Below are 26,011 nucleotides of genomic sequence, written 5' to 3'. Positions count from 1 at the left end.
TAATCAATGTGATTATTGTTTTTAAAAGCTTTGATTATAAGATCCAACAAAGGTTTTGTTTAAATTGATTATTTTCCCATTTAAAAATACTTACTAATAGAACTTCTGGAAAAATGGATAGAAAATCTTTTTCCTTCTTAAAGATATTTTTTGAGGAAATACAACATAACACAAGAAGAGGTTAAATTTTATGTATATGCAGGAGATGGATGATGGTGATGACTGTACAACAATGTGAATGTATTTAATGCAACTGAACTGTACATCTAAAAATGGTTAAAATGGTAAATTTTATGTGAGGTACATTTTATCACAATAAACAAGTATAAAAGCAAAGTTTACATATAAGTATTACTTATACCATGCAGATGGTAAAATTTATTTTTTAATTGACTTCTCAAGAATACAATTGAACATTTAATGTCATCACTTGTTATTCATTGCTTGAACGTTAAAAAAAAAATCCTGGAAAATAACTTACTCTGTCAACTTCTGGATGGTTTAGAAGAATCTGTACTATTTCAGCATGTCCTCCTCCAGCAGCAAAATGAAGAGGAGAACTAAGCTGTCCATTTAAAAGATTTGGATTGCACTTTCCTTTTTCTAACAAAATGCGAGTGGCCTCAACTTTTCCATACCTATAAAAAAAAGAAGAAACTTACCCCCCAAAATCATATGAAATGCTTTAAAAATTCAAATTTTAGATGATATCTCAAAGAAATCTAAGATTTTTTTTATTTTAGTAAGACACTGACATAAATGTTTTCAGTGCCCAGGGATTTCTTATGAATTCTTCTGGTTCAGCTCAACTGTTTCTGTTCCTGATTAAGTGCGAGGAAATATAACCTCAAACACAAGATAGAGCAGATGACAAAGAACAACCCCATGCAAAGTACAAAAATTATAAATTAAGGAAATAAAATGTTTAGTCAAAATAGGTTCAGAATCAGAAACTTCATAATGCTTTTACTTAGGCCTGACTGTGATTTGCAAAAGGCCCAAAGATAGAATTCTAGGGGATATGTAGCTGCTGTGTTGGGCAGTGTGGTTGACATAAAGATGTATAAGATACATGGTCTCTGCTGTAATAAAGGCTTATCAAGTAATAAGAGAGGTAAAATAAAAACATGGGATAAGTTACATTATGCTTTAAAATTTAAGTAACAGCTTAGGATAACAATCAACACAATAGGGGATATATATTTGTCAAGTCAAGACAGTATATAACTAATGCTTTAAAAAACATCAGAAAAGATAGGACTTTAGTCTAAGACTCCCTGAAATATTTTGATAGAACAACTTGAAGTGTATTTTAAGTAGGAAGGAACCAAAGAGATGTTGAAGAGAGGCAAAAATATTTTAGGTGTGTGTGTGGTGGGGGAGGAGTAAGCAAAGCAAGGGCCCAGAAGAGTGCAAAGCACCTGTTGACACAGTTGAGTCCACCATTTTGTCAAAGCCAAAGATTTATATAAGGCTGCAATCTGAAGCAAGGGTGGAAAAGTAATTCAGTTTGTAAATAAATGGGTAAGAGGGGAGAAAAGGGAAAGGAAATTTGCTTTCAGATATGGTACATCTGAGATGAAAACAACACATCTTTAGAAGTGATCTGGTTTGCCATCAACTTTCCTTTCTTCCCTTCTACATACCCTTCTTATACCCTGAAACTGCTACTTGTATGCTACCCTTTCCTACTCATTTGACATTTTGTTCACATTCTTTGCTATTCCTGAGATGTCCTTGTCTCCCTACCTCATTTTGTCTAGGTTAAATCCTGTTATTTCTCTGAAACAGTTTTAAAATATACTTCTATAGTTCCACTACATGTAGCATTTTTTTGCTTTTTTTATAGGACTTATCTACTTTCACCCTTATTTATATACATCTCTTCTCTAATAGCCTGGGAATTCCTTGAGGGTAGGTACACCGTCTCTGCATTCTCTAAACTGCCTTCTAGACAAAAAGAGAGTGACTAAACTACTCAGTAGGCATTTGAAAATACAGGCTTAGTATTCAGGAGGAAGGCAAAAGGCTTGGATTATCTATCTGAGAAAAAGCAAATTAATCTAACTGAAAAGAATTACTGTAAAGGCTGGGAGATTTTAGGGCACCTGGGTGGCTCAGTCTGTTAAGCATCTGCCTGTTGGCTGGGATTGAGTCCTGCACTGGGATCCCTGCTAAGCAGGGAGCCTGCTTCTCCCTCTGCCTGCCATTCCCCCTGCTTATGCTCTACCCCCCCATCTCTCTGTCAATTAAATAAATAAAATCTTTAAAAAAAAAAAGGCTGGGATAAATTGAAAAATGAAAAATGAGTATCTTAGAACAATGAAATGCCATGTTGAAAAACAATCTTTCAGGACAGGAAAAGACACTTCTAAGCAATTCAAGTAATAAAATATAAATGTACATTTTGTTTTCATGGTTCTTTCTTATGTAATTACTTAATATAATCTTCAAAATAACCTATAAGGCATGCAGAAGTATTTTTATATCACAGTTAAGGAAAATGAAGCTTGAACCAGGTAAGTAATTTGTTGAAGGTCCCATGGTTACTAACCAGTGTTAGAATCCAGGTTTTTCAATCTTAGTATAGCAGTTTCCATACCATTACACATGCGTTAAGTCACAGGATGGAAGCCAATATTTCAATAATAATGATAATTTAACAGTAATATCTTGCATTTGTACTGACCTTCATTACAGCTCCATTATGCCCCTTCAACTCCAATTTGTTCTTAGAATGAAGGGGTGGTCAACAGTATTAATGCTGTAGAGCGGGGAAAGAGATTAAAAACTCAGAAAAGTTTAAGAAGTTTAATGAAGAGTGAAAAAGAGACAACAGTGAGTGTGGCCCACTCACCTTTGAAGTCTGGCTGTGAAAGGAAGGAAAGAAACAGGATAGTGGCCAGAAGAGGCAGCAGAGTCAAATTAATATTCTTTTCAAGAGGAAGAGAACCATGTACGTTTGAAGGCAAGAGAAAAAGTGCAGAGGAGAGAGTGAATTTATGGTAAACAAGGATTTTTACTTGCATATCCCATGATACAGGAGAGATGAGAACAAAAACAACAGATAAGATGGACATTTCCGATGGCATCAGTTTTCTTTGAAAATAGGAGGTAAAACTATCTGATAAGAATACAGAAAGGAAGTAGTGGGAGTTTAAGTGCTTAAGAGTAGAAAGGTTCAGAATAGCTTATATGAGAGAACTAAAAGGCTGACAGGATGAATGAGACAAAGAGAATAGACAGCTAAGCTACAGTGAAGATGGGATAATTTTAAGGGAGTCAAATCATCATAGCCCTAAAACACTCTCTAGCAAAAACATGAAGCCTAAAAAAAGATCAGAGAAGACACTGATTTGAGAAAGGTCAAAGAATATGTGATGTCAGTGAAACATTTACTGAGTGGCTGATAAGTTGCTCATATGGGGAGAAAGCCAACTTAAATAGTTTTGGAAAATGGTGATCCTAGTAAAGAGTTTTCAGGTATGTGGCCACCAATATGAGAATTTTAAAAGCTTGCAGCTATCTTAGGGGTGGTCCTCAAAGAGTGATCTAGGAAGCCCTGAGAATCCCTGAAATCTTTTCAGGGTACCTGTAGATCAAACATATTTTCCTAATAATATTAAGATGTTATTTATCCTTTAAACTCTTTTTGGATCCTAAGTGTACAGTGGGGTATTCTAGAAGCAATTTGCCATATAATATTGCAACAAATTAAAGGCAGAATCAGATGTGAGAATCCAGCTATCTTCTATTAAGCTAGAGAATAAAGAGATTGCCAAGAATGTAAAACAATACTATTCTTAATTTTTTAAATTTTGGAAAATATGGTATTTTTCATAAAATTGTTACTTATGTTAATGTTTATTGTTATTGTTATTATTGTGTTAAATGAATTAATACTTAAACTATTTTTGGGGTATAACTTCTAATATGTTAATATAATTTACATAAAAAAACTCTTTGGGATCCTATAACTTTTAAGAGTAAAAGGCAGACCTGACACCAAAAAGTTGGAGAACCACCAATTTAATAAAAACCCTCACTTTAAAGATGAGAAAACAGACCAAGAAGGGTAAAACATCTTCTCTAAGCTTATAAAGATAGTCTCCAAATCTCAGTCTCTTAATGAGATGGCCTAATATTCCCCTCCTTGATCCTTATACCAATTAGTGAATAAAATACATTTCCAAGATTAAGTAATTTAAGTTCTTATTAATTGGTTAAATCAGTCTTCATTCAAATTCACATTAACCAAATGATCCATTTGATTAAAAGTATTGCAAGTGACCCATATTACTCCTGGTACATTAAACTTAATTATTTCCAACTGACAAAATTAATTTTATCAAAGGATAAAACTCTTTTCCTTGGTATACTGTAGTAGTAAGATTTTCTAATTAAAAATACTATGGATTATGAGTTTCAGATTTAAACATAAAAATCTTTAAATTTCTACAGTACTTTAATAATAATAGCCAACATCTACTGAGTGCTTATTATGTGCTAGGTATCCTCAAAGCATTTACTTGCATTTTCTCCTTTAATCTTAAGAAATGTACTATTATTAAGTCCACCTCATAGATGAAGACACAGGTCCTTAGAGATTTTAAATAACTTGCCAAAAGTCATAATTTTAGGAAATGAGAGTTATTAGGATAGAAACCTAAGGATATTTCAAAGAACGTTAATTATCATACTTCTGTTTTTATGTAATATATACTTAAAAATGCTACCATTCTTAAAATATAAATATTACCATTCTTTTATTAGAAAAGAAAATAACCAATGCCACAAAAAAAGGGAAATATTAACCAAATATAAATTTGGGATGCCTAAACTAAAATTCTCTGCCTCCGTCTTCCTGATTCCACAGTGTACTTTTTTTTTTTTTTTTTAACCAATTCCAGATAAGGCATGTGATTTCTTTCAGTACTGCTGCTGCCAATATTTACTGGTAATCTGAAGAAACAGCTAAAAGTTCAGTTTAAAAAGATTTAGGGTAACTCCAAATATGAGTAGAAAATTCCATGTAATGGGAAAACAATTAAGAACACACAGAATAAAGGAGCAGATATTTCTTGAATAAAGGAGTATATTTTTAGGGAAACAACATATTTTTAAGGGGGAAAAGATGGATATTAAAAGCAACTATATTTAGCTATAGGATCACAGATTTTGGAATCCGTGAAATTAAAAGAATTTTGAGCTGGAAAGAACTCTAGCAATGATCTAATTAATGGCTTTACATATGGATAAATAAACTGAGATATAGAGAAGTGAAGTATCTTGCTAAATGTTGCTCAGCTAAGAAGTAGCAGACATTTAAGAAGCAGTAAATAATGTAGGCACTGCTTAAACTAGCAAAGGAAGATCACTTTAAACAATAAGTCAAAAGCAACTTTCGCATAACAAATAATGGTAAATAACTTCATTACATTCCTTCTGGAGGATAAACCAGAGCTGACAGTTAACTACTGCTATGAACACAAATATAAGAACTCAGCTCAGCTGAGGGGAAGAGTTACTATCATGTGGGAGGAGTAGGAAAGCAAGAGGTACAATACGCAACTAGTAGAAACAGCTAACCCCAATCTTGTGAGCTAATCCCTCTCATCTTAAAAAAATAATAATAATGAAGAATAGCATTCATTCTAATGAAGGCTTTTGGGAGTTTCGTGATCCCACAGGTTCCCAAAGAACTAAATGGATACTTTTCCAACATGATCAATGGCAAATCATAAGTAGTTAACCTCATGTAAATTTTATAGTAAGGGTAAATAAACTTAATGTAACTCCAATACAAAATGTGAATAAGGGACCTAGTGCTGTATAATGACACTTGCTAGTCATTAGCTATTATACAGGATGATTTGGTAATGCCTCAAACACCAATGATACTTTTCCCATGGGGCAGACCTTGTAATTCTGAATAGTGGTACATATAAACAGTAATCAAAGATCTAAATAGAAAGCCTGTAAGGCAAAATGTGGTAGAGAAAAAGTGGCTGGAATGATGACAGTTCTGAAAAGAAGCATTAACATTTACAACTAAGGATTCATTCCTTCTAAGAGAAAAAAGTAATCCATTTACCAGCATGCATAATGAATGGGCGCCCAGTGGTCACTATCTAATTGATTGACAGAAAATCTTTCATTGAGAAGACGGTTTAGTAATTCTGAATCCCCTTCACAGGCACTTCGATGGAGAGGAAAGTCATCTACCCACTGTCGTTCCCTAATCATTAAAAATAGATAAATTTTTTTAAAAAAAAGCACTGTTGAAATTCAAATTGTTTCAAAATAAACAAGACATATCGATGAGAACCATATATCACATAGTAGCTGCAAACTAAATCTTTTATGCAATGGTTACATTGCATACTAGTTACATATATCATTTTAAACAATATTTTAACATTATAAGTTTTAAAAAAGCAATATGGAGTAAAACCAAAACAGTACTTGTCTTCTGTGACACTGCTCATGCTTCTCTGCCATTTTTCCTGTTTGGGAATTTGGATTTTTGAGTAGTCTGGAGCTCCTAGACCAAAGTAGGGATTTATTACCACTTTATCTACCTAAAAAGGGAAAATAGAAAAAACAAAAACAAAAACTCCTTAAGAGCTTTAGATACTTGACTTCAATAGATATAAATACAACTAAATACAACTAAATAAATACAACTAACTAGATGTCATCTTAACATTTACAATTAGTAATAGGTATATTTACTTTAGGAAAAAATTATAGCTCAGATAAAATGTCTTTTGAAATCAGAGCAAAATTCATTCAGCTCTTACCCGGTTTGTATATTGAAGGTCTGATCCAAACAAAGGGTTGTAAATACAAGTATCTGCTTTCTCTAGGGCTAACATTTTACTCTTTATTTCTAGTGCACTGTAGCCCATATGTAGTGAGTTTTCTGTCTGACCTAATTCAGTAGCATATGCAGGGTTTATGACATTAGTTTTTATCCGCTCAAGAGGAGAAGGTCGGAATAAAGCTGGAATAAAGTGAGATTGTGCATGACGTTCATCTAACCACCTGGCAAAATAGAAAGAAGAGGTCACAGAAGTACTTGTTCAAAAATGAAGATGAAAAAGTAGACCATCAAATTCTGAGATGATACATTCTAATATTACATTCAGATTTTTAAACTTTTAACTAGTGTTCATTAAATACTTCATTTACTAATAATAAAAGTTTGGTTAATAGACACAGCAAACTATTTTTAAAAATGCATATACCATCCTAATAAAACCCCCTTTCAAAAAATATGAAGTACTTTTAAAATTAGAACCACTGAGATGGAGGTGACATTAGCTCTGTTGTTTCAGAAGGACAAAGGCATGATAGTCTAAACAACCTGTACACTGCTAAGAGTAACTCAATACTAAATCTATCAGAACAACGTGAGGAGCCATTTGACCCACCATCAGGGAAAACAGAAAGAGAACTTTAGTCATTCGCTTATCTAACTATTTTTTAAATTAACATATAATGTATTATTTGTTTCAGGGTACAGGTTACCACAATTCAAACACACCCCAATGTCCATCACCCAGTTATCTCATCCCCTAACCCCCTTCCCCTCCAGCAACCCTCAGTTTGTTTCATAAGATTAACTATTTTTAAAGACATAATTAGTTCTATTGAAAAAGTAGAGGACAGATGGACATAAGGAAACTAGTGCAAAGTAGAAGGGGAAATAAAGGCAATGGTAACTCAACTTGCAAATTAAAAAAAAAAACAAAAACAAAAACTAAATCTAGTTGTATAACAAGGAATCTTAATTCTCAATCCAGGGCAGTCTTTGTCATTTTTGAAAGACGATTAGCTGGTGCAGGCAAACCAGGACAATCTTGTCTTTGGGGCTTTTCATTTTTATCTTATACTTCAAAAACTTTATATTATGTTACATACATGTATTACTAATTTTATTATTTTCTTCTGTTCTATCAGAGCTAATTTCTACTATGTATTTGACTTATTTAAAAAAATATTTTTAGTGGCATTTCTTACTTATCCAAGGCTATTAACATCCTTGCTGTAAGTGTAGCAAAATGAGTACTGGATTCACTACAGACTCGCATAATATCTTGTAAGCAGTAAAAAATTGGGCATCCTGGAGTATACGTATATTTAGTATTATCTGAAAAAGAAAATGAATAATGCCATCATATAAAAGGTTTACAATTGCATGTTTTTCATTTAAAATTATACAGTATGTTTTAAAAAGTAGTTCAGTGTAACATGAGTTGTTTTAGATTTGGATATAGAAGACCTTGATTAAACTGATGACTAGTTCTGTGACCTTATCCATTCGGAATTAGGAGACGTATATTCTTCTTGCAGGATTGCAGAAATTGTTTCCTCTTTTTCTTCTTCAACAATATTGTAAAACTGATTAATAAGATTTCCAACACCATTTAAAATAGTGTACTTTTCAGCCTAAGTATAGCTGGGAAAAAAAATATGTATCTGGAATGTTAGAGTTGGCTAATAAAATACATATAAGTACTGTGTGAGCAGCAGGATAATGGCATATCCACACTGGGTCATTCATTTATCATCAGAATTATTACTGCCTCATAGGAGGCCAGTACTCTAAAGTTTCCAAAGTGGTTTTCAAATCTAATACCTCATTGAATGCTTCTAGCACAATGAACTTAGTAGAAGAAGATACCTATCTTACAAATAGAGCGGAGGCTTAGAAGAGGTGATTTGCCCAAAGGCACAAATTTAGTAGGCTGAAAGGTCTGCACTGAAATTTAGTGTTTTTCAATTATTTCAGGATGTCAAAGACTCAAATTAAATTTTTACATTAAATCTAAACTCTTTAAATATTACCAATGTTGTTAGGCAGAGTATTTTAGAATTATTATTAACCCCTTCTTGTGCCAAATCCCAGACAGGTCCTGATCATAGTCTGTTAATGTTCCAAAATACTGAAATATGTTTCTAGTCATATCCTTTGAAAAATCCCTTATTATAATCTGAAAATTTTTAATTTCAATTATAGCTTCCCTCCTCATTTCTTTATTCTGCTTTTAAAACCAGAAACAAAAACATTACTGTTTAGTCCAGAAGGCTGAATATTACTTTGAAATCAAAATACTTTTTTAAGTAATAAATTTCCTCATCTTAACTACTAACTGAAAAATAGGTAAACAGTTTTAAATGTAATACTGTTTTACAGTATTAAATGTCATACTGTTTTAAAACAGTATTATAATAATAACCATGAATGCAAGTTACTAAATTCCTCAGTAGACTTTTATTTAGCATCTAAAGTACATAAAGATTGATAAAACTTAGACTTTACCTTTGACAACTGATGGAACAATAAATAATGCTGCTTCTCTCCCCATCTTCTCCCCATCCAGAGGAAATGTCTTCATTAGTACCACTCGCTTTCCTAACCATTTTAAAAATCAGTGAAAATAAAAATAATGGGCTTTTAAATTTTATAAATTTCCTTGAGAATAAGAAAAAAAATTATTTTAATTCCAGTGCAGCTAACAGTGTTATATTAGTTCCAGGCTTACAATATAGCAATTCAACAAATCCATATATTACTCGGTGCTCATTAAGATAAGTATACTCTTAATCTCCTTCACTATTTCCCCCATCTTCCCACCCAGCCCCTCAGTAGTAACTATTGGTTTGTTTTCTGGTTAAGAGCTAATTTTCTTTTTTGAGAACTAGAATATTTTTTTAAAAGGCAGCATTAAGAGGAGTTAAAATAGGGTGCCTGGGTGGCTCAGTGGGTTAAGCCTCTGCCTTTGGCTTGGGTCATGGTCTCAGGCTCCTGGGATCAAGGAGCCTGCTTCCCCCCTCTCTCTGCCTGCCTCTCTGCTTACTTGTGATCTCTCTCTGTCAAGTAAATAAATAAAATCTTAAAAAAAAAAAAAAAAGCTGCCAGGAAATTTTCTAAGAGTACTACTCCTTTCTCTGGGCCAGAGGACATCTTTGTTAACATTGACACCACTTTCATCCCCCATCTGGGTAAATGGACCAAGTGACAGAAGTTGGCTAATTCAGAGCAAATTATGACTTGTCTATCTTAGCTCAAATATGTGACTTGGATATAGGTCTCAGGAATGTGCTCTCAGGAAATATCCTGATAACTATAACAATTTATTAATAGTAAAACAAGTCTAAATGAAAATTTATCAGAGAACGTCAAGACCGAGGTAGAAAAGACTGACAAATTTGTGGCATCCAAAAAGAGTCTTTGGGTCACCCATAAGGATAGTCCTTTTTTTTTTTTTTTTTTTTTTTTTAAGCTAAGCTCAATTTCTAGATAATTTTATCTTATTAAAAAGTCAATCTGATAATTAGGAAAAGGAGATTCTCTTTGCAGGACTCAGAATATGTATCAAGGATCTGTACATTTATGCAGTAACTTATTATAATCTTGAGTTATAATGCTTAGAGCCCCAACAATTCAGGCCCTATTGGGAAGGTTACCTATTGGAAAGGCAAAAAATGATGAATGATAGCTCCAAAAATTATGAATCAGAGGCTTATAGTTCAGCTATCTCTACAGAACAAATACCCAAAATAGTAATTCAAATCACAAGATTCAGCCCTATCTCTGCAACAAAAACAGACTCTTTACTGAGACAGATGAATTAGACAATCTCTAGAAAGATTAATAGGAAAAAAAAAACCAACACTGAATAAACAGAAGTATGCCTTACCTCATCAACAACTGTTTTTAATAGCCATTTGACTGAAATTAGCTTTAGCTTTTTAATAATAATGCCTGAATCTTGGATATAGTTTAAATTTCTCTAACTTTTAAGTTTTCTCTCACGTTTTGTGAGGCTACAGCCTGAGAAAATTATCATTAATTTCTAAACAGTTTCCTAGGCTATATATTACCTAATATTTTAAATGGTGACTGAACCTTTCAAATTTAATACTTCAGTAATTGTTTGGCTCTTTGAAAAGGATCTTCTTCCTGTGACCAAATAGGAAGAAACCTCTACCACCTGGCAACTTACAGGATTCTAATCCATGAATCTTTTTTTTTTTTTTTAAAGATTTTATTTATTTATTTGACAGACAGAGATCACAAGTAGGCAGAGAGGCAGGCAGAAAGAGAAGAGAGAGGGAAGTAGGCTCTCTGCTCAGCGGGGCTCAATCCCAGGACCCTGAGATTATGACCTGAGCCGAAGGCAGAGGCTTAACCCACTGAGCCACCCAGGTGCCCTTAATCCATGAATCTTAACTTTCGTTTAGTATGATGCAAGGTTTTTAGTTTCCTCTGTCCTGAAGTAGAAAACTAAAAATAGTAGTTCAGGGATACTTAACTAGAGAACTATACTTGTAGCAAAAGTGATGTGCATTTTCTTTGTTTTCAAGTCACTCTTTGGTTTCCTGTTCCTACTGAACAAATCATTAACACTGCAACTTATTTAACTATTTTTCAACTTAAAAAAATATTATAGTCAAATTTTTTTTTTTTTTTTAATATAAGACTTTATTGAGAGAGAGAAAGAACGAGCTGGGGTGGGGAGTACAGAATGAGGGAGAAGCAGGCTCCCTGCTCAGGACCCAGGACCCAGGACCCAGGATCACGACCCAAGCTGAAGGCAGACACTTAACTGACTGAGCCACCCAGGAGCCTCATAGTCAAGGTATTTCTTGAAGGGCATTGTTATAACCTAAAAAAAGCTTTCTGATTCTTTAAAAAATTTTTTTGAAGATTTTATTTATTTGAAAGTGAGGGAGAGAAAATGCATGCCTGTGAAAGCAGGGTGTGGAGGGGAGAGAGAGGCAGAGAATCTCAAGTAGACTCCTTGCTATGTGCGGAGTGGGAGGCAGTTGGATCTCACAAGCCCAAGATCATGCCCAGAGCTTAAACCAAGAGGTAGATGCTTAACTGATTGAGCCACCCAGACACCCCTCAAGTTTTTTTAAATGGAAAGGTACATAAAAAGAAATTGATCTCCCTGCCTTTATTTTTTAAAAAAAGACTTTATTCTTAAGTAATCCTTACACCCAACATGGGGCTTGAACTCATGACTCCAAGATTAAAAGTCACACACTAACAAATAAGCCAGCTAGGCAACGCAGAAGAAAATGATCTTAACACATTTTAAAAAATATTTTTCTCTACAAGCATTCAAAGCAAACTATATTTAAAAAAAAAGAAAAAAGAAAAAAGTTTCCTACCTCTAATACCCTGGTTTGCAGGAGAAATTGGTTTGGTGGTTTCTACTACATAATCCAGTATGCCTTGTGTTATTTCACTGTTGCCCTGAAGTTTAGTTTCCAACAAAACTTTCTTTCTCTTTTTTTTCTGTCCTTCAATGGGAACTTCATGCAACAAAATCTTAGATGAGAAAAATTTAAAGAGAGAAAGCTTAAAATAAAGTTTACTTGCCCTAGAATATAGTAAGTCAGCAGTCTTTCCTAACCCCAGCTTCATATTAGAATATCCTGGGAAGCTTTTGAGACAATAGCAATATCTAGTGAATGGGGCCCTGGTACTGGAAGTTTTAAAGTTCTCAGATGATTCCACAGTGCAGCCAGGATTGAGAACTAGTAACCCAGAGCACTGCCGAAGCAGTAGCATCCTGAGAGCCTTTGCGGTATCTTTTAATAGGTTTCAGGTAACTAACCTTAAAAAAGCAATTTGAGCAAAGTGCTAGAGAAATTAGTTGGAGGTAGGTTAGATTAGCAGTATTCTATGATGCTTGGAATCTGTTATAGATAAGATAATTCTGTTTTAGGGTTTTTGGGGGTTTTTTGGCTTCAATCACATTTTCTAATATAATTAATACAATTCGGGACTACAGAGAAGTAACTTAATTGTCTAAAACTTTAATTAAAGGTAAAAAGATATTTTAAAATGCACTATAAAAAAGAGTTCTTTAGGGAAATAGCCAAGAACAATATTTACATTGAATTTGAAATGAGCTGACTTCTGCAACTTTAGTTTTTGAGAGCCATTTAATAAATCATACTAAAAACTGAATCTATATGTTATAAGGAAAACTCAAGTGACTATTTTTTAACGTCTAATAATTTATACCTATTAATCAATAGAAAAATGGTCAAAAGGCATGCAACAGACAAAAAGACTTCGTGATGGGCAGAGATATAGGAAGGTCAATTCTATCTTTTCAAGATCTAGGTTGTCAACAAGAATTTAGAGGAGATGATAAGACTCTATGTAAATGAAAATGACATTCAGTGGTAGCAAATCAAATGTCAGTAAATTGTTCTTACTTCATATGACTTAGCTCTGTATTCCCGAGAATTGAGACTGGCAGTATTCTTTGGACGAATAACAGCAACATATGCATCTTCTATGTTTTCTGGATTTCCCATTGCTTTACAAAACAAACACGGAAATCCCCTGCAATATTAAGAGATACATAATTAGCATAATCACTTTGAAAAACAATTTTAAAAACAACATGTTTATTTTTCTATCTTGGAATATATATACTACCTAAAAGGTAAGCCAGAGATGACTATCTTAATCCTGAACTACTCAAAACCTTAACTTATAATTTTAAGATTTCCTCTTGGTCCTTTTTCCCTTTTCTGTGAAAGGTAAAAAAATTTTAATGGAGATACATACTTTTGTATGTCTAAACTGCATAAGAATCTGTCTTTTGGACCTAAAAAAAAAAGTGATATGATTATAAAATATCTTCTAAATACTAAGCAAATAATGACCTAAATACTACACTTATTTTCCATACATGACACAAGTAAATGTCATATTGTTAATAGTGTGGAAGCTGGAAATAGGCAGCTGCCATTGACATTATTTCCAAAATCTTTAGAAAGAACCTTGATATTTGACATTTGGATAAGCTAAAGTATACCTTATAATATTCCTTGGCAATGCCTATCATAGTCAAAAACTTGTGGTCAGTGGATAAAATCTTTCAATGTGGACTTGCAAATATTTTCTACTTCCATTATCAATTCCCTAGATAACTCCAGCATTTTCTTCCAAATATGTATTTTACACACACACACACAAACACACACACACTTTCCCCCCAGACTGATTTTAAGTGTCCATTGAGGAACTTCCAACAAGTATTTGTATTTCAAGCACTACCTACCTTGCTTAAAAAAAAAAACACATTGTATTGTGAATACACCCTATAACATATGTAGCACATAACATTTTTCTATTAAGTACCTAAAAGAAAAATCAAGTAATCTTTAGTTTTCGAAACACAATTTAAAGCAATCAATTTCTGTGCTGGTCAACTTACGTTTAAAAAAAAATCTGGCAAAATGCTTTGTTAATACCATTTCTCTGGAATATTTAGTACTGCACAGTACACTTTTTCTTTTTTTAAGATTTTATTTATCTGACACAGAGAGAGAGATCACAAGTAGGCAGAGAGGCAGGCAGAGAGAGAGGAAGGGAAGCAGACTCCGTGTTGAGCAGAGAGCCTGATGTGGGGGTCGATTCCAGGACCCTGGGATCATGACCTGAGCTGAAGGCAGAGGCTTTAACCCATTGAGCCACCCAGGCGTCCCTATTTCATTCTTTATTAGAAGAATTTTTAGATCTAAATTATTCTTATAATTATTTGTCATTTTTCAAATTTTAATTTTATATATATATATAAAATATAGATAAAGCTATTCCATATGATTACTTCAATGAGAATGTAGATAACATTTTACTACAATGAATTTATACACATTTTATGCACTTTGGAATTCTTTGTAGAGAAGTGAAATGTAGTAAATTGTATAGAAATTAAATACTATAAGATTTTTAAAAGAAGATTTTATTTATTTGACAGACAGAGAGATCACGAGTAGGTAGAGCAGCAGGCTGAGAGAGAGGAGGAAGCAGGCTCCCTGCTGAGCAGAAAGCCCGATGTGGGGCTCGATCCTAGGACCCTGAGATCATGACCTGAGCAGAAGGCAGAGGATTTAACCCACTGAGCCACCCAGGCGTCCCTACACTTAACTTTTAAAAGATAAATATGATTAATAAAAAAGGCATGACCGTGAGGATTATAGTATTTTGTTTTTATACCATTCAATGTAAACATATCTCTGAAAGATTCTAACAATTAATTTTCAAGAAATATTCATACTTGAATATTTGAAATATACATATTCCCTGTGACATGAAAGAAGAAAACTAAGGCTTAAGTTAGGAAAAGAATAAAAGCTACTAACATACCAAGGCAAAACTGCTAAGGCAAAAACACACGCAGAGGGACTGGAAAAGAATAACTCGAGCTAAAAATAATAGAGAAAGGTAGAGTTAAAGTTAGCTTAGAAGTAAAACTTAGTCTATGTTTAGACTAAGTTTTAGATAATTCAGGTGACTAAGTGGCACTTTCTTATGGCTCATTCTATTCTGAAAAATGCTTAGGCATAAATGATAATGTTCCAAGCAATGAGACCTTACAAATATGCAGAAGTGGTTCTCAGTTGGGGGTGGCACCCTACATGGCATCATTTGGAAATATGTAGGGACATTTCTGGTTATCACTGTGACTGGGAAAGGGGAGGTGTGCAAATGCCATTTAGTCCCCATGGGGCAGGCTTTTCAACATTTCTTTGCTATACCATACAGTCCTATTTAACAAAAAGTAAATAATATCTTCAAAAAAATAATTTGCTATGTTGGGTACTGATGAACAAAATAAAGCCTTTTTACACCAGAGAAAAAGAGAAAATATAGTATGTGAATATGGGTATTATAAATTTAATAAGCACAAGTCAAAGTTGACAAGAGGATTTACCAGTTTGCAAAGTGCATGCTAATAGAAATTACCACCAATGATCAGAATGTGTCTTCATAAGTAAAAACCAAAAAATGGGACTTTATCTTAGGTCTCTATAAAATGTTCCTGAGACAGAAAATGATCTACCTTTTTCCATCCTTAAGCGATGTTTCTCAATCTTTTTAAACATATGTCAACTTTAAATAACCAAACCAAGCCAAACCCACAAAATTTTTCTATCCACATAGTGATTTTATCAGGTTGTCCTTAAGTCTTTATTGCTTTTGTTTTCTGAATATAACATTTAATGTTTGTAAAGTAATGTGAATAGCTAACACCTAGAGTGATTATGTGCTAGACACTATGCTAAGTGCTTTCCATATATTAATTCATTTTATTCCCCCTAAACCCGATGAAAGTAGACATTATCATCCCTATTTTACAGGGAAAAAAAGCTGAGGCAGAGTAGCTAAGTTACTTGATCCTTCTGCATTCTCCTAGAACAATTCACTATTTTAAAGCATTATAACATTAAAAAGAAAGAGATGGAGACTAAATGTAAGAATTCTTCTACAGGGATTTGCTGACCATAAAAATCTCATCCTTTTGCTACAAAGGGAGGAAGTATTAATAAAGTAGATTAGGAAAAGCCATCGGTGCTACTCCTATGTTAGCTTGCTTTCTCCTTGTCCATTCAACCAATTCTCCTAATCATCACTTATCAAGGTCAACAAGTGTCACTGATAATTTTCAAAAGCTTTCTGTTAATTGACATTCTGTTCTGTAATTTAAGACATTAATAATCTTCAAATTGCTTTTGAAGGCAATTACACTGAATTTGGCTTACAGAGAAGGAACTAAGTAATACTGGCATTGGGAACCAAATGAAATTCTACAGTGAAGACCAAGGTTATTTACAGGACCATGATTTCATGCTTAGCATATGTAAATATGCTATCTATCAGCTGCTGCTGTAGTTCTGCAACCCAATTCTAAGAGAACCAACTAATACAGTAGCATGGGGTTAACGGGCAAAGGTCATGGAGTGAATTGTTTTTATATTGTTATAAAAACACATTTGTATTTCTGGCATTTCCCCCAAATAAGATGAGGCTCTCAAAGCAGTTAAGAGACTGTAGATGCAGAGAGAAAGACGCATTTGCAAACAAACTGTGAAGGCACACAAGCTCTCCAACAGAGGGAGAAGGGAATGGGAGTGAGATCCAGAGTCGGGCCAGCTACATCAAAGATTTCTTCTGAAGATTAAAATAAAAAAAACCCACTATGAATAAAAAGCAAAGAAGGCCAGAAAGCCTCAAAAGATGGAAAGAAGTGTAGGGGCGAGCTAAGCTGGAATGACAGGTTGTAAATCGCTTTCCCTGAAATGACAAAAATAACAATCTGCCTAGGTTTTTCCTCTGCCACCACCCACCAAAGTCCACTACCAGGAAAGGACGTGCATGGCTCTTTCCTCAAAAAGCTGCCACCCCAAGAGTGGCTTTGGCTTCTTTGTTACTACTTGTAAGAAATAAATTCCTTGCCTGGAGAAACTAGATGTAGAGATAGTTCAGCCTCCCACCTCTGTTTTCTCTCGCTGGAGTCTGGTCCTCGCTCCTTCTCGTCTCACCCGTGAGGGCGGCCGAGCACCTCCCGGGCCGCTACATTCAACTCACTGGGTGGGACAGTCACCTGCGGGGCGGGGTGCCGTCACCGCTTTCTCATTCCTCCTTCCCTTCTGTTTCCCAGCAGCCGGGCCTAACTTCCTGTGACAGGAAAACCCTTGGTGGCCACCAGAAGTCTCCGGGCGTGTTCGGCCCCTCTTCCCAAAACGCGCATTAAAAGCCCGGGTCTCTGGACTCGGAGCAACTCTTGTGGACTAGTTCTTTATTGTCCTTCCTTCTTCTCGCACCTCAGCACCATACCACCCTCTCCCGAAGTTAAGGGTTTCCAGGTCTTCAAACGCTTTTCCTTTCCACCCCGCCGCTACCGGGGCGAGGAAATCACTTCCGGGTTTACACCCCTTGCAGCGTCGCAGTTGGCGGCGGAAGAGCTTCCGGGTCGACGGACGAGCTGCTGCCGTTCCTGCTGCTTCCCGCTGGGGCTGCGGGCTGTCTGGGGTTGGTGGCGGCGGCTCGAGGACAGAGGTGGCAGCGGCCGGCACGCCAGCGGCTGAGCCTGCTGCAGGGGAGGGGAGGAGGGCGGCCCGGGCTGCGTGCGCGCGCGCAAGGCTTGAGCATGAGCCGGACTTGACCGCGAGGCGGAGGCAAAAGCCACCGCCCCCTCTTCCCCTCCCTTGAGTGAGGCGGCGCGGCGGCCAGAGAGGGATGGGGGGCGCCAGCCCAGTCTGAGTCTCGTCGCAGGCGCCTCCGTCTCACGCAGGGTTCCTCGCGGGCCTCTAGTGCGCACCCTCAGCCCCAGCAGCCTCTGTCCCGCGGACGCACCCGGGCAAGCGAGGAGGGGGCGCCCGCCTGGGTGGGTGGGGCGGGGAGGGTACCTGAGGTCACCTGCTCCGCGCGAGAGGCAGAGGCGGCCACGGCGGTGGCAGAACTGCAGAGCTGCGGGGTCCACCTGACTCTTACCCTCAGCCCGGGAAGTAACCGTAAGTCTCAGCTTCACCATACGAGTGTGTATGAGGCTATCTCAACCCTTTTTGGGCTCCGAGTTCAGCGCTGCCTAGTTCACGCCCTCACGGGGTTTCCAGTAATGTGTCTCCTTTCTTTTGTGGAGGATTATACCCCTCTCTGTCCCCATCCCTGAACAGGCAACATCCTCCGTCGGTCCCGTGGGGCTTTTCTCCCAGCGAATTTGCAAGTCTCAGTGGCGCGTCCCATCCTCCCCAGCCAGATGCATCTCCTTGTCCCTCTGTCCTCAAATATATGTGTCCTCCCTCTCTTTCTCTATCCCAGACATCCCAACCTCCGCCCCCGCCCCCCATTTTTTGAGACGGAAAGCCACGGGTTCAGCGGATCTCGTGGGCTTGAGGGTCTTGAGCGGATGGGTGAAAGTGCTCTGCATCGTCAGGATGGGTGGGGATAGGTGCCGATAGCTCTGATGGACCTTTATTTTTGCAGCCTCTGACACCAAAACAAAAGAATGGGTCGTTCCCTGGACCTTCATTCCTCTCCCTTCTTAACTGTGTTTAAGCTCTATTCTGTACATTGCTGTTTGAGTCGCAGGAAATTGGAACTAGAGCTGTAATTAAGCATCTCCTGAGGTTTTAAGAATTAGTCTCACAAGCTATGTTCACACGGAATTGGCGTATTAAACAATCTTGTATTGGAATGAAGATCCATTCCAGAATAGCTCTGCTAGTAGATCTGAGAAACGAATTTAAAAACAAAGGTCTAATATTCCCAGTATGTTTTTATGTCTTTAAATAATTTTTAGTGTTTTGGATTTACGTTTAGTTCTTAATTTACGAAGTGTGTGTGTGTGTGTGTGTGTGTGTGTGTGTGTGTATGATGTGGAAAAAAAAGTGTTGCATTGTTAGTGGTTAAAGTGATTTTTAAAGATCGTGTCAGCTTATATTTGGTAAGATATTACTTTAAGTCGTTAATCTCAGAGAGACTTTTACCGATTTAGATCAGCCACCTACAGATGTTACACACTTGTGCCTTTGACCTTACTGTTTCTTAGTTTAAAAAAGAAATTAACTGTGAATATCTTCAGTGTGTATTTCCAGATTTGAGGGTAGGCATTTTTTTTTTAATTTAGTTTGCTTTTTAAACTGGCAAGCTGCAGAACTTTCCAGAAATTAGACTAAAAAATAATTGTAATGCTGTCAGTGACTGAACAGTAGCTCTTAACACGCCATCATGGTGGTGACACTTTTCAGGGCACTATAGGAAGTAAATAATAACTTAATAATTTTATTCTGCATAATGCAGTTCTTTGTTACTATTCTGTAAACTGTTCTGTAATGTAAATTGATAGCCTTGGTTTATTTTTTTTCTAAAAATATAGTCATTGTGTTAAGAAAGGTAGATGTGTTTAATGTTGATTTTTGTGGTTGTTTTCAAAACCTTCTTTTAGCACTTGATTTGGATCTATTACTTGATTTGTTACTTCATACTGTTCACAGATTTTAGTTTGAAGTAGGCCCAAGAGATGTAGCTCCAGCTGTCTGTCTGGAAGTATATTTTACTGGCTTGTTTCAGAAGCCAAGCTCTATACAGATTTGAGTGTATTATTAAAGGTATGGTTTTGCTTTTCAGAAAATTGATGAGTTTCCAAATGTGAGTGAGGTAATTGGCTATAACTTGGAAGAGTCTTTTTCCTTCTTTCTTTTTTTTTTTTAAGTCTATTGATCCCTGTTATTTTTGGAAGGAGTGTGGGGACGATAGCACTGTATTTTCATATTACACTTTTTCCGCTTGCCAACAGCACTGGGAATTTTGAGTTTTCAATATGAAAATTTTCCAAAACCGTGCAGATTATGCCATAAGGCTGAGTTCTAACAGGTGGCTGCTGAGATAAAAGTTTTTTTAGTTACTCTTCTGTACTGTATAGCACTGCCCACTTTTGAGAGACCTGATTTTCTTTCTTTCCTCTTCCTTTTCTGCAGTATGCAGTTGAACTTGTGAAAGTGAAATCTGTGTATTTACATTGTAGTTGTAAGTAAAAGTTCAAGCTTATTTTCACATATAAATAGATGCAAGAATGTGAATTAAGCTCATCTGAGTCTCCTTGAATGGAAGTTAGAAAAGATTCCTCAGTGCTTTGGGTGCTTTTTTCTTCTTTAAGGATGAACACATTTATTTAGATGAAATTTTAAAGTACTTTTCTGTAATATTAGACTTATATGTGACACATATTACAAAACAGATTTGAAAGTGGCTTGATCATTATTTAAAAGACCAGTTGGAGAGGAGTTGCTATGAATGGTTTTAAAAATGCTTATGTATTTTATTTCCTTTCTGAAAGTCACTTGCTTAGGGAATAGTAATTTCTGGACTCTAAGTTTATTTTTCAGACAGTCTTAGACTACCTTTTTTTTTCTTTTGAGATAACTTACTTTCATACTTATTTCATTTCAGTAAACCTTTATTGAATGCCTACTGTGTGTGCCAGGCACTATGTTAGATCCTGGGACTACAGTATAAATAAATTGTGATTGGTTTCCTCATTGAATTTACCGGTCTAGTTTTTGACTGTGATCCTCTCCATTTGCCTTTACAGACATCTCTAATAGGTTTTGAAGTCACTTTACTGTATTTGGGGGTTGTTTCATATCTTTTCTATAAGAATAAATACATTAAATGCCATTTATGAGTACTTGTACTAACATGCTAAAGGCTTTATATACATAATTTCATCCAGTTCTTACAACGGTCCTAAAAAGTTTTAAATCTCCATTTAAAAACCATACAGATGGGGCGCCTGGGTGGCTCAGTGGGTTAAGCCTCTGCCTTCAGCTCAGGTCATGATCTCAGGGTCCTGGGATCGAGTCCCGCATTGAGCTCTCTGCTCAGCAGGGAGCCTGCTTCCCTCTCTCTCTCTCTGCCTGCCTCTCTGCCTACTTGTGATCTCTCTCTGTCAAATAAACAAAATCTAAAAAAAAAAATAAAAAAATGAAAACCATACAGATTCTGATTTATAGTAATGCTGAATGTTGTTTTACTTGTAATATGCTAGAGAAGATTCAACCTTAAGATTCCTCTATAAGAAAAAGACGTTGTAATATAGTTATAGCAATTTTTAATTCTCTAATAATGCTTTGAATAGATTTTCATTGATTAATGATTAATGATTGATTAATAAATGATTAATATCATTTGTTTTCTAAAGCACATGAATTATATACTATCAATGTAATAATCAGTAGTTGTTGAAACCTTAGAAAAAACAGTTCTGAAGTTCATTATGGTTAACTGTAATATAGATCTGCAGGCATGTATAATTTTTTTTTTCCTAGTTCCACAGTGGGAACAACAGCTTATAAAATGTTCTTTAAAATGTGTGTATTCTCCAGGAAAGATAGGGTGTTGAGTTACATGAAATCTATTCAGCTTCTTAAGTTTTGAGTATAATTTTAATAACTGTCTAATGTCTTGGAGAGTGTTGGTCTCTGCAGTGAAAATGTATTTCTTTAGATTACAAAATAATTTTGCTCATCTTTTAGGATATATGCTTTACCAGCAGTTTGATACAGTTCAGTCTAATCATCTCAGAGCCTCTCACATTTTTTTAAAAGATCTTCCACTGTCAACTGTCTTCTCCAAAAACCTCATTGTATTCTTAACATTTTATTCTGTTTTTGTTGTTTTGTTTTGTTTTGCTTTTACTATAAACTTTCAACCGTTTGCCATTCTTGAGGTTAAGACCTTTGCTGCTGGTTATGCACTCCTCTGTTTTTAGGACTATAGAGCAGATACTATTCCTCCTTCAAGTTCCCAAGAAAGGTAATCCTTGATGTTTTCCTGTCCTCAGTCAGACATATTTTTTTAAAGATTTTTTTTTTTTAATGTATTTATTTGACAGACAGAGATCACAAGTATGCAGGGAGGCAGGCAGAGAGAGAGGAGAAAGCAGGCTCTCCACAGAGCAGAGAGCCCGATGTGGGGCTCAATTCCAGGACCCTGGGATCATGACCTGAGCCGAAGGCAGAGGCTTCAACCCACTGAGCCACCCATGCGCCCCAGTCAGACATATTTTAACTTGACACAGATAGTTTTTTCCTTTCCATGTAGCAGAATTCTTGATACCCAGGTCACTATTTTCTGATTAGAACAATATTGGGAGTTCCTGTTCATGTATATAACAGTGACTAAATTATAAATGTGTTAGGTGCTAGGACCTTTAAGATAAGTAAATCAAGATTCCTTTCTTCGTTGAATTGTAAAATGCCTATTGAAAAATCCATGAAGAGAAAGGAACTTCATTTAAAAACATTGAGATGCTCTTCTCCAAATGAGCATAAAAACATTGTCCTCCTTAATCTATCCCCTCAGAGTATTGTAAAGGAAAGTTTGTAAATAAACATTTTAAGCCAGGATTTTTATTCTGTTTTCTGACCTCAGGCAGAAAAGATGATTTACAGAAAAAATGACTTTCTCTGACTTGTAGGAAGATGCCAGAACAGGGCAAAGAACTCCTATACCTCCTTCCCTCAGATTTCAGTATTGTTAATATTTTAACTGCATTTCTTCTATTGCCTGCTTTCTGTCTGTTTCCATATATATATTACATATATGTGTGTGTATTTGTGTGAAAATACATGCATACATACCCATTATTATAGTCTTTTTTCTGAACCTTTTGGAGCAAGCTGCAGACATGGTGTATCATCACCTGTAAACACTGTGTCTGTTTTTTCAAAAGCAAGGCACTCTCTTCTGTAACCCACATAAACCCCTCTAAATCAGAAAATAAGTGTTGGTACAACACTATTGCCTAGTCCGAGGAAACTTATTCATATTTCATCAATGGTTGGAATAATATCTCTTACTCTTTTGGGCCAGGATTCTATCCAGGAATATATGTTATATTTAGTCATCATGTTTCTTCAGACTTCTTCAACCTCATTTTTCCCTCTTTCATGTCCATGCCAGGTTTTGAAGGTACAAGGCCCTGCATTCTATGGGATGATCCTCGACGTAGGTTCGTGTAATATTCCCTCTTGACTCCAGTCAGTTCGTGCATTTGTGGCAGGAATACCACAGAAATGGGTCTGTGCTCTTAGCACTTTGCATCCAGAAGCATATGATGTCATCCTTGTCACTGCTGGTTATTAAAACGTTGATCAGAAGCGCCTGGGTGACTTGGTGGATTAAGCGTCTACCTCCCAGCTTAGGTCATGATCCCAGGGTCCTGGGATCAAGCCCCATGTTAGGCTCCCTGCTCAGCAGAGAACCTGCTTTTCCCTTCTCCCTCTCCCTCTGTTCCTGCCCCTTCTTCTGCCCCTCCCCCTGCTTGTGAGCTCTCACTCACTCATGCTCTCTCTGTCAAATAAATAAATAAAATCTTTAAAATAAATAAATCACCTGTCACTTTGGTATCCTTTTGTATTTGATCAGTATTTGTGGAGAGGTATTCCAAAATTAGGCCAGCACCTTGTTTCTTATCAAACGTCTCTAATCATTAGCCTTAATATGGGTATCAGTGAAGACTCTCACCTTAATTAACCACTTCTATGATGATTGCCAAATGATATTACTCTTATTTCTTCTACTTGTATTAATTGGGATTTTATCATAAAGTGGAACTTTCCTTTCTGCCCCATTTAATTATTTGTTTATTAAATCTGTAAGGACTCATGAATTTCTATTTTATTTAATCTTTTGTGATTTGTTACTATTATTACTTATTTTGCTGTCTAAATTGTTCCTGATTTAGCCTGTGGGAGCCCCTTCAAGCTGGCTCCTATGCCTGTTTATCATGCTCCCATCTCGTTCATTGTGCATTTCTGGCAGAACATGCTGTTCCTTGTTCATTCTGTGCTTTGCCTGCTCTAACCCTGGAATCAGCCATTTCTCTAAGGAATCCTGTTTGATCTTTGTTATTGTTGTTTGCTTTTGTAAAAGATGGTATTTAAAAACAAAGATTTAGAGGCTCAGTGTGCTTATTGTTACTGGGGTGTCATTACTTTTGGAACTAGGAAATTTATGACTCTGAGTATGGTTTGTATACTCAGACATATATAATACACATATGTATATTTTCCATAATTATTTCTGTGCCTGGGTATATGTATTATTAAACCATAAATTTGTCCCTATCCTTTCAGTTCCAGACTAATACTCCAGGGTTCTTTCTAACCTTCTTCCTTTCCACATTTATAAATGTCTTCTCTGGAGTAGGAAATTTGGCTTCCCATTAGCCTCAGTGTAGTTATCATTTGTCCGGCTGTTTGAGTTACTTCCTCAGCATATTACCATTCTCCCTGCCATGTAGACCATCTTCTACCACCCCGTGTCATTGATTGCTGGGCCTACTGGCCTGTGCCTTTTTGTGGATCTATAACCCCTGACTGGGCCTACGACCCTGTGCAGATCTCCACACAACACCTATTTATCTTCACCTTCGGCTAGTTGGCTCACGGCTCTGCTGGCCTTCCTGACATGCCTTTAGTGCCCTTTATCTAGCCAGCATGCAGACTGCTTTGCATGGCCCAGTATTTCATTAGTTAATTTTTTAAAAGATTTTATTTATTTATTTGACAGACAGAGATCACAAGTAGGCAGAGAGGCAGGCAGGGGGTGCGGGGGGAAGCAGGCTCCCTGCAGAGCAGAGAGCCCGATGCGGGACTCGATCCCAGGACCCTGGGACCATGACCTGAGCCGAAGGCAGGGTCCTTAACCCACTGAGCCACCCACGGCACCCTCATTAGTTCATTTTTAAGTGTATTTCCAGGATTTATAAACATACATATATATGATGAGATGTATACATAATTTCCCCATATAAAAATGGTAACATACTATATTAATATTCTATATTAATATATTAGAATATATTATATTCTACACTTTGTTTTTTTAATGACTGTATAATAATCCATTGTGTGTGCATGCACATACATGCGGACACCCCTACCTACCTGGGATTAATGATTAACAATCATAAAGTCCTTCCATCCTTATCCATTCCCCTTTGCAATATGGCTTTGCTGCTTCTCTCTAGAGGCATAATCTGTTCCTCCATCTCTTGAGTCCTGGTTGACCCTGTGATTTGCTTTAACCAATGAATATGGTGGAAGTGATATGTGAGATCTAGAGGTTAGTCCTTAAGAGACATTCCAGGGATGATTGCCTGCAACTGCCACGTAAGGAAGCTGGTCTGGCCTATAGGAGGATGAGAGAGAGGTCTCTTGGAAGTGAACCAAGACTACCCAGTGGACAGCACTTACCAACAGACATGAAAGTGGACTCCTTTGGATCTGCTAGCCCAGCTGACTCTTTAGCTGAATGTACCCACAGAGGATCCAGAGGTGAAACCAGCAAAAACAGACAAACAAAAAGAAGCCAACCCTGCCCAGCCAGCCTATATAATTATGAGAAATAACATAATTGCTTTGAGGCATTAAGTTTGGGATGTAGCGATAGATATCTGAAACCATATCTGTGCTTATTTTAGACGTCTTGGTTGTTTCTAGTCTACCATGAACAGTATTGCAATGAGTATCTTGTACACAATACATGCCATTTTAATTTTAATAAGTAACACTAGATTATTTTTCAGAAATGTTGATATATTTCTTATTGCCATCATTAATGTCCAAGAGTATTTCCCCCACAAGCTTATTATCGCTGATTTTTTGTTGTTGTTTTTGC

General features: G+C 36.3%; 2 protein-coding genes across 8 annotated transcripts in view; one reads left to right on the top strand and one right to left on the bottom strand.

Moving 5' to 3' along the window:
• KRIT1 (KRIT1 ankyrin repeat containing) overlaps positions 1-17,894 on the bottom strand; it is a 36,613-nt gene extending 18,719 nt beyond the window's left edge. For 2 of the 6 annotated variants that reach the window (XM_032875379.1, XM_032875388.1), the window contains exons 1-10: positions 17,282-17,894; positions 13,607-13,646; positions 13,249-13,378; positions 12,190-12,349; positions 9,329-9,421; positions 8,026-8,155; positions 6,804-7,047; positions 6,466-6,581; positions 6,095-6,238; positions 482-638 (exon numbers count right to left, since the gene is read on the bottom strand). In XM_032875379.1, the coding sequence (XP_032731270.1) occupies positions 482-638; positions 6,095-6,238; positions 6,466-6,581; positions 6,804-7,047; positions 8,026-8,155; positions 9,329-9,421; positions 12,190-12,349; positions 13,249-13,350 (1,146 nt within the window). In that variant the 5' untranslated portion in view covers positions 13,351-13,378; positions 13,607-13,646; positions 17,282-17,894. The remainder of the gene's footprint in view (positions 1-481; positions 639-6,094; positions 6,239-6,465; positions 6,582-6,803; positions 7,048-8,025; positions 8,156-9,328; positions 9,422-12,189; positions 12,350-13,248; positions 13,379-13,606; positions 13,647-17,281) is intronic. The other 4 variants (XM_032875368.1, XM_032875369.1, XM_032875370.1 and 1 more) reach the window with 4 other exon arrangements.
• A 155-nt stretch (positions 17,895-18,049) lies between these two features.
• The window catches only part of ANKIB1 (ankyrin repeat and IBR domain containing 1), a 146,635-nt gene continuing 138,673 nt past the window's right edge, over positions 18,050-26,011 (top strand). The window contains exon 1 of one of the 2 annotated variants that reach the window (XM_032875348.1): positions 18,050-18,339. The gene's annotated coding sequence lies outside the window, so the exon portion shown is untranslated. The remainder of the gene's footprint in view (positions 18,340-26,011) is intronic. The other variant, XM_032875339.1, reaches the window with a different exon arrangement.

The sequence above is a fragment of the Lontra canadensis genome, unplaced genomic scaffold, assembly GCF_010015895.1.
Source record: "Lontra canadensis isolate GAN:19392208 unplaced genomic scaffold, GSC_riverotter_1.0 scaffold2, whole genome shotgun sequence".
NCBI classification, from domain to species: Eukaryota; Metazoa; Chordata; class Mammalia; order Carnivora; family Mustelidae; genus Lontra; species Lontra canadensis.
Note: the sequence above shows the minus strand (reverse complement) of the source record. Positions and strands in the feature narration are given on the sequence as shown.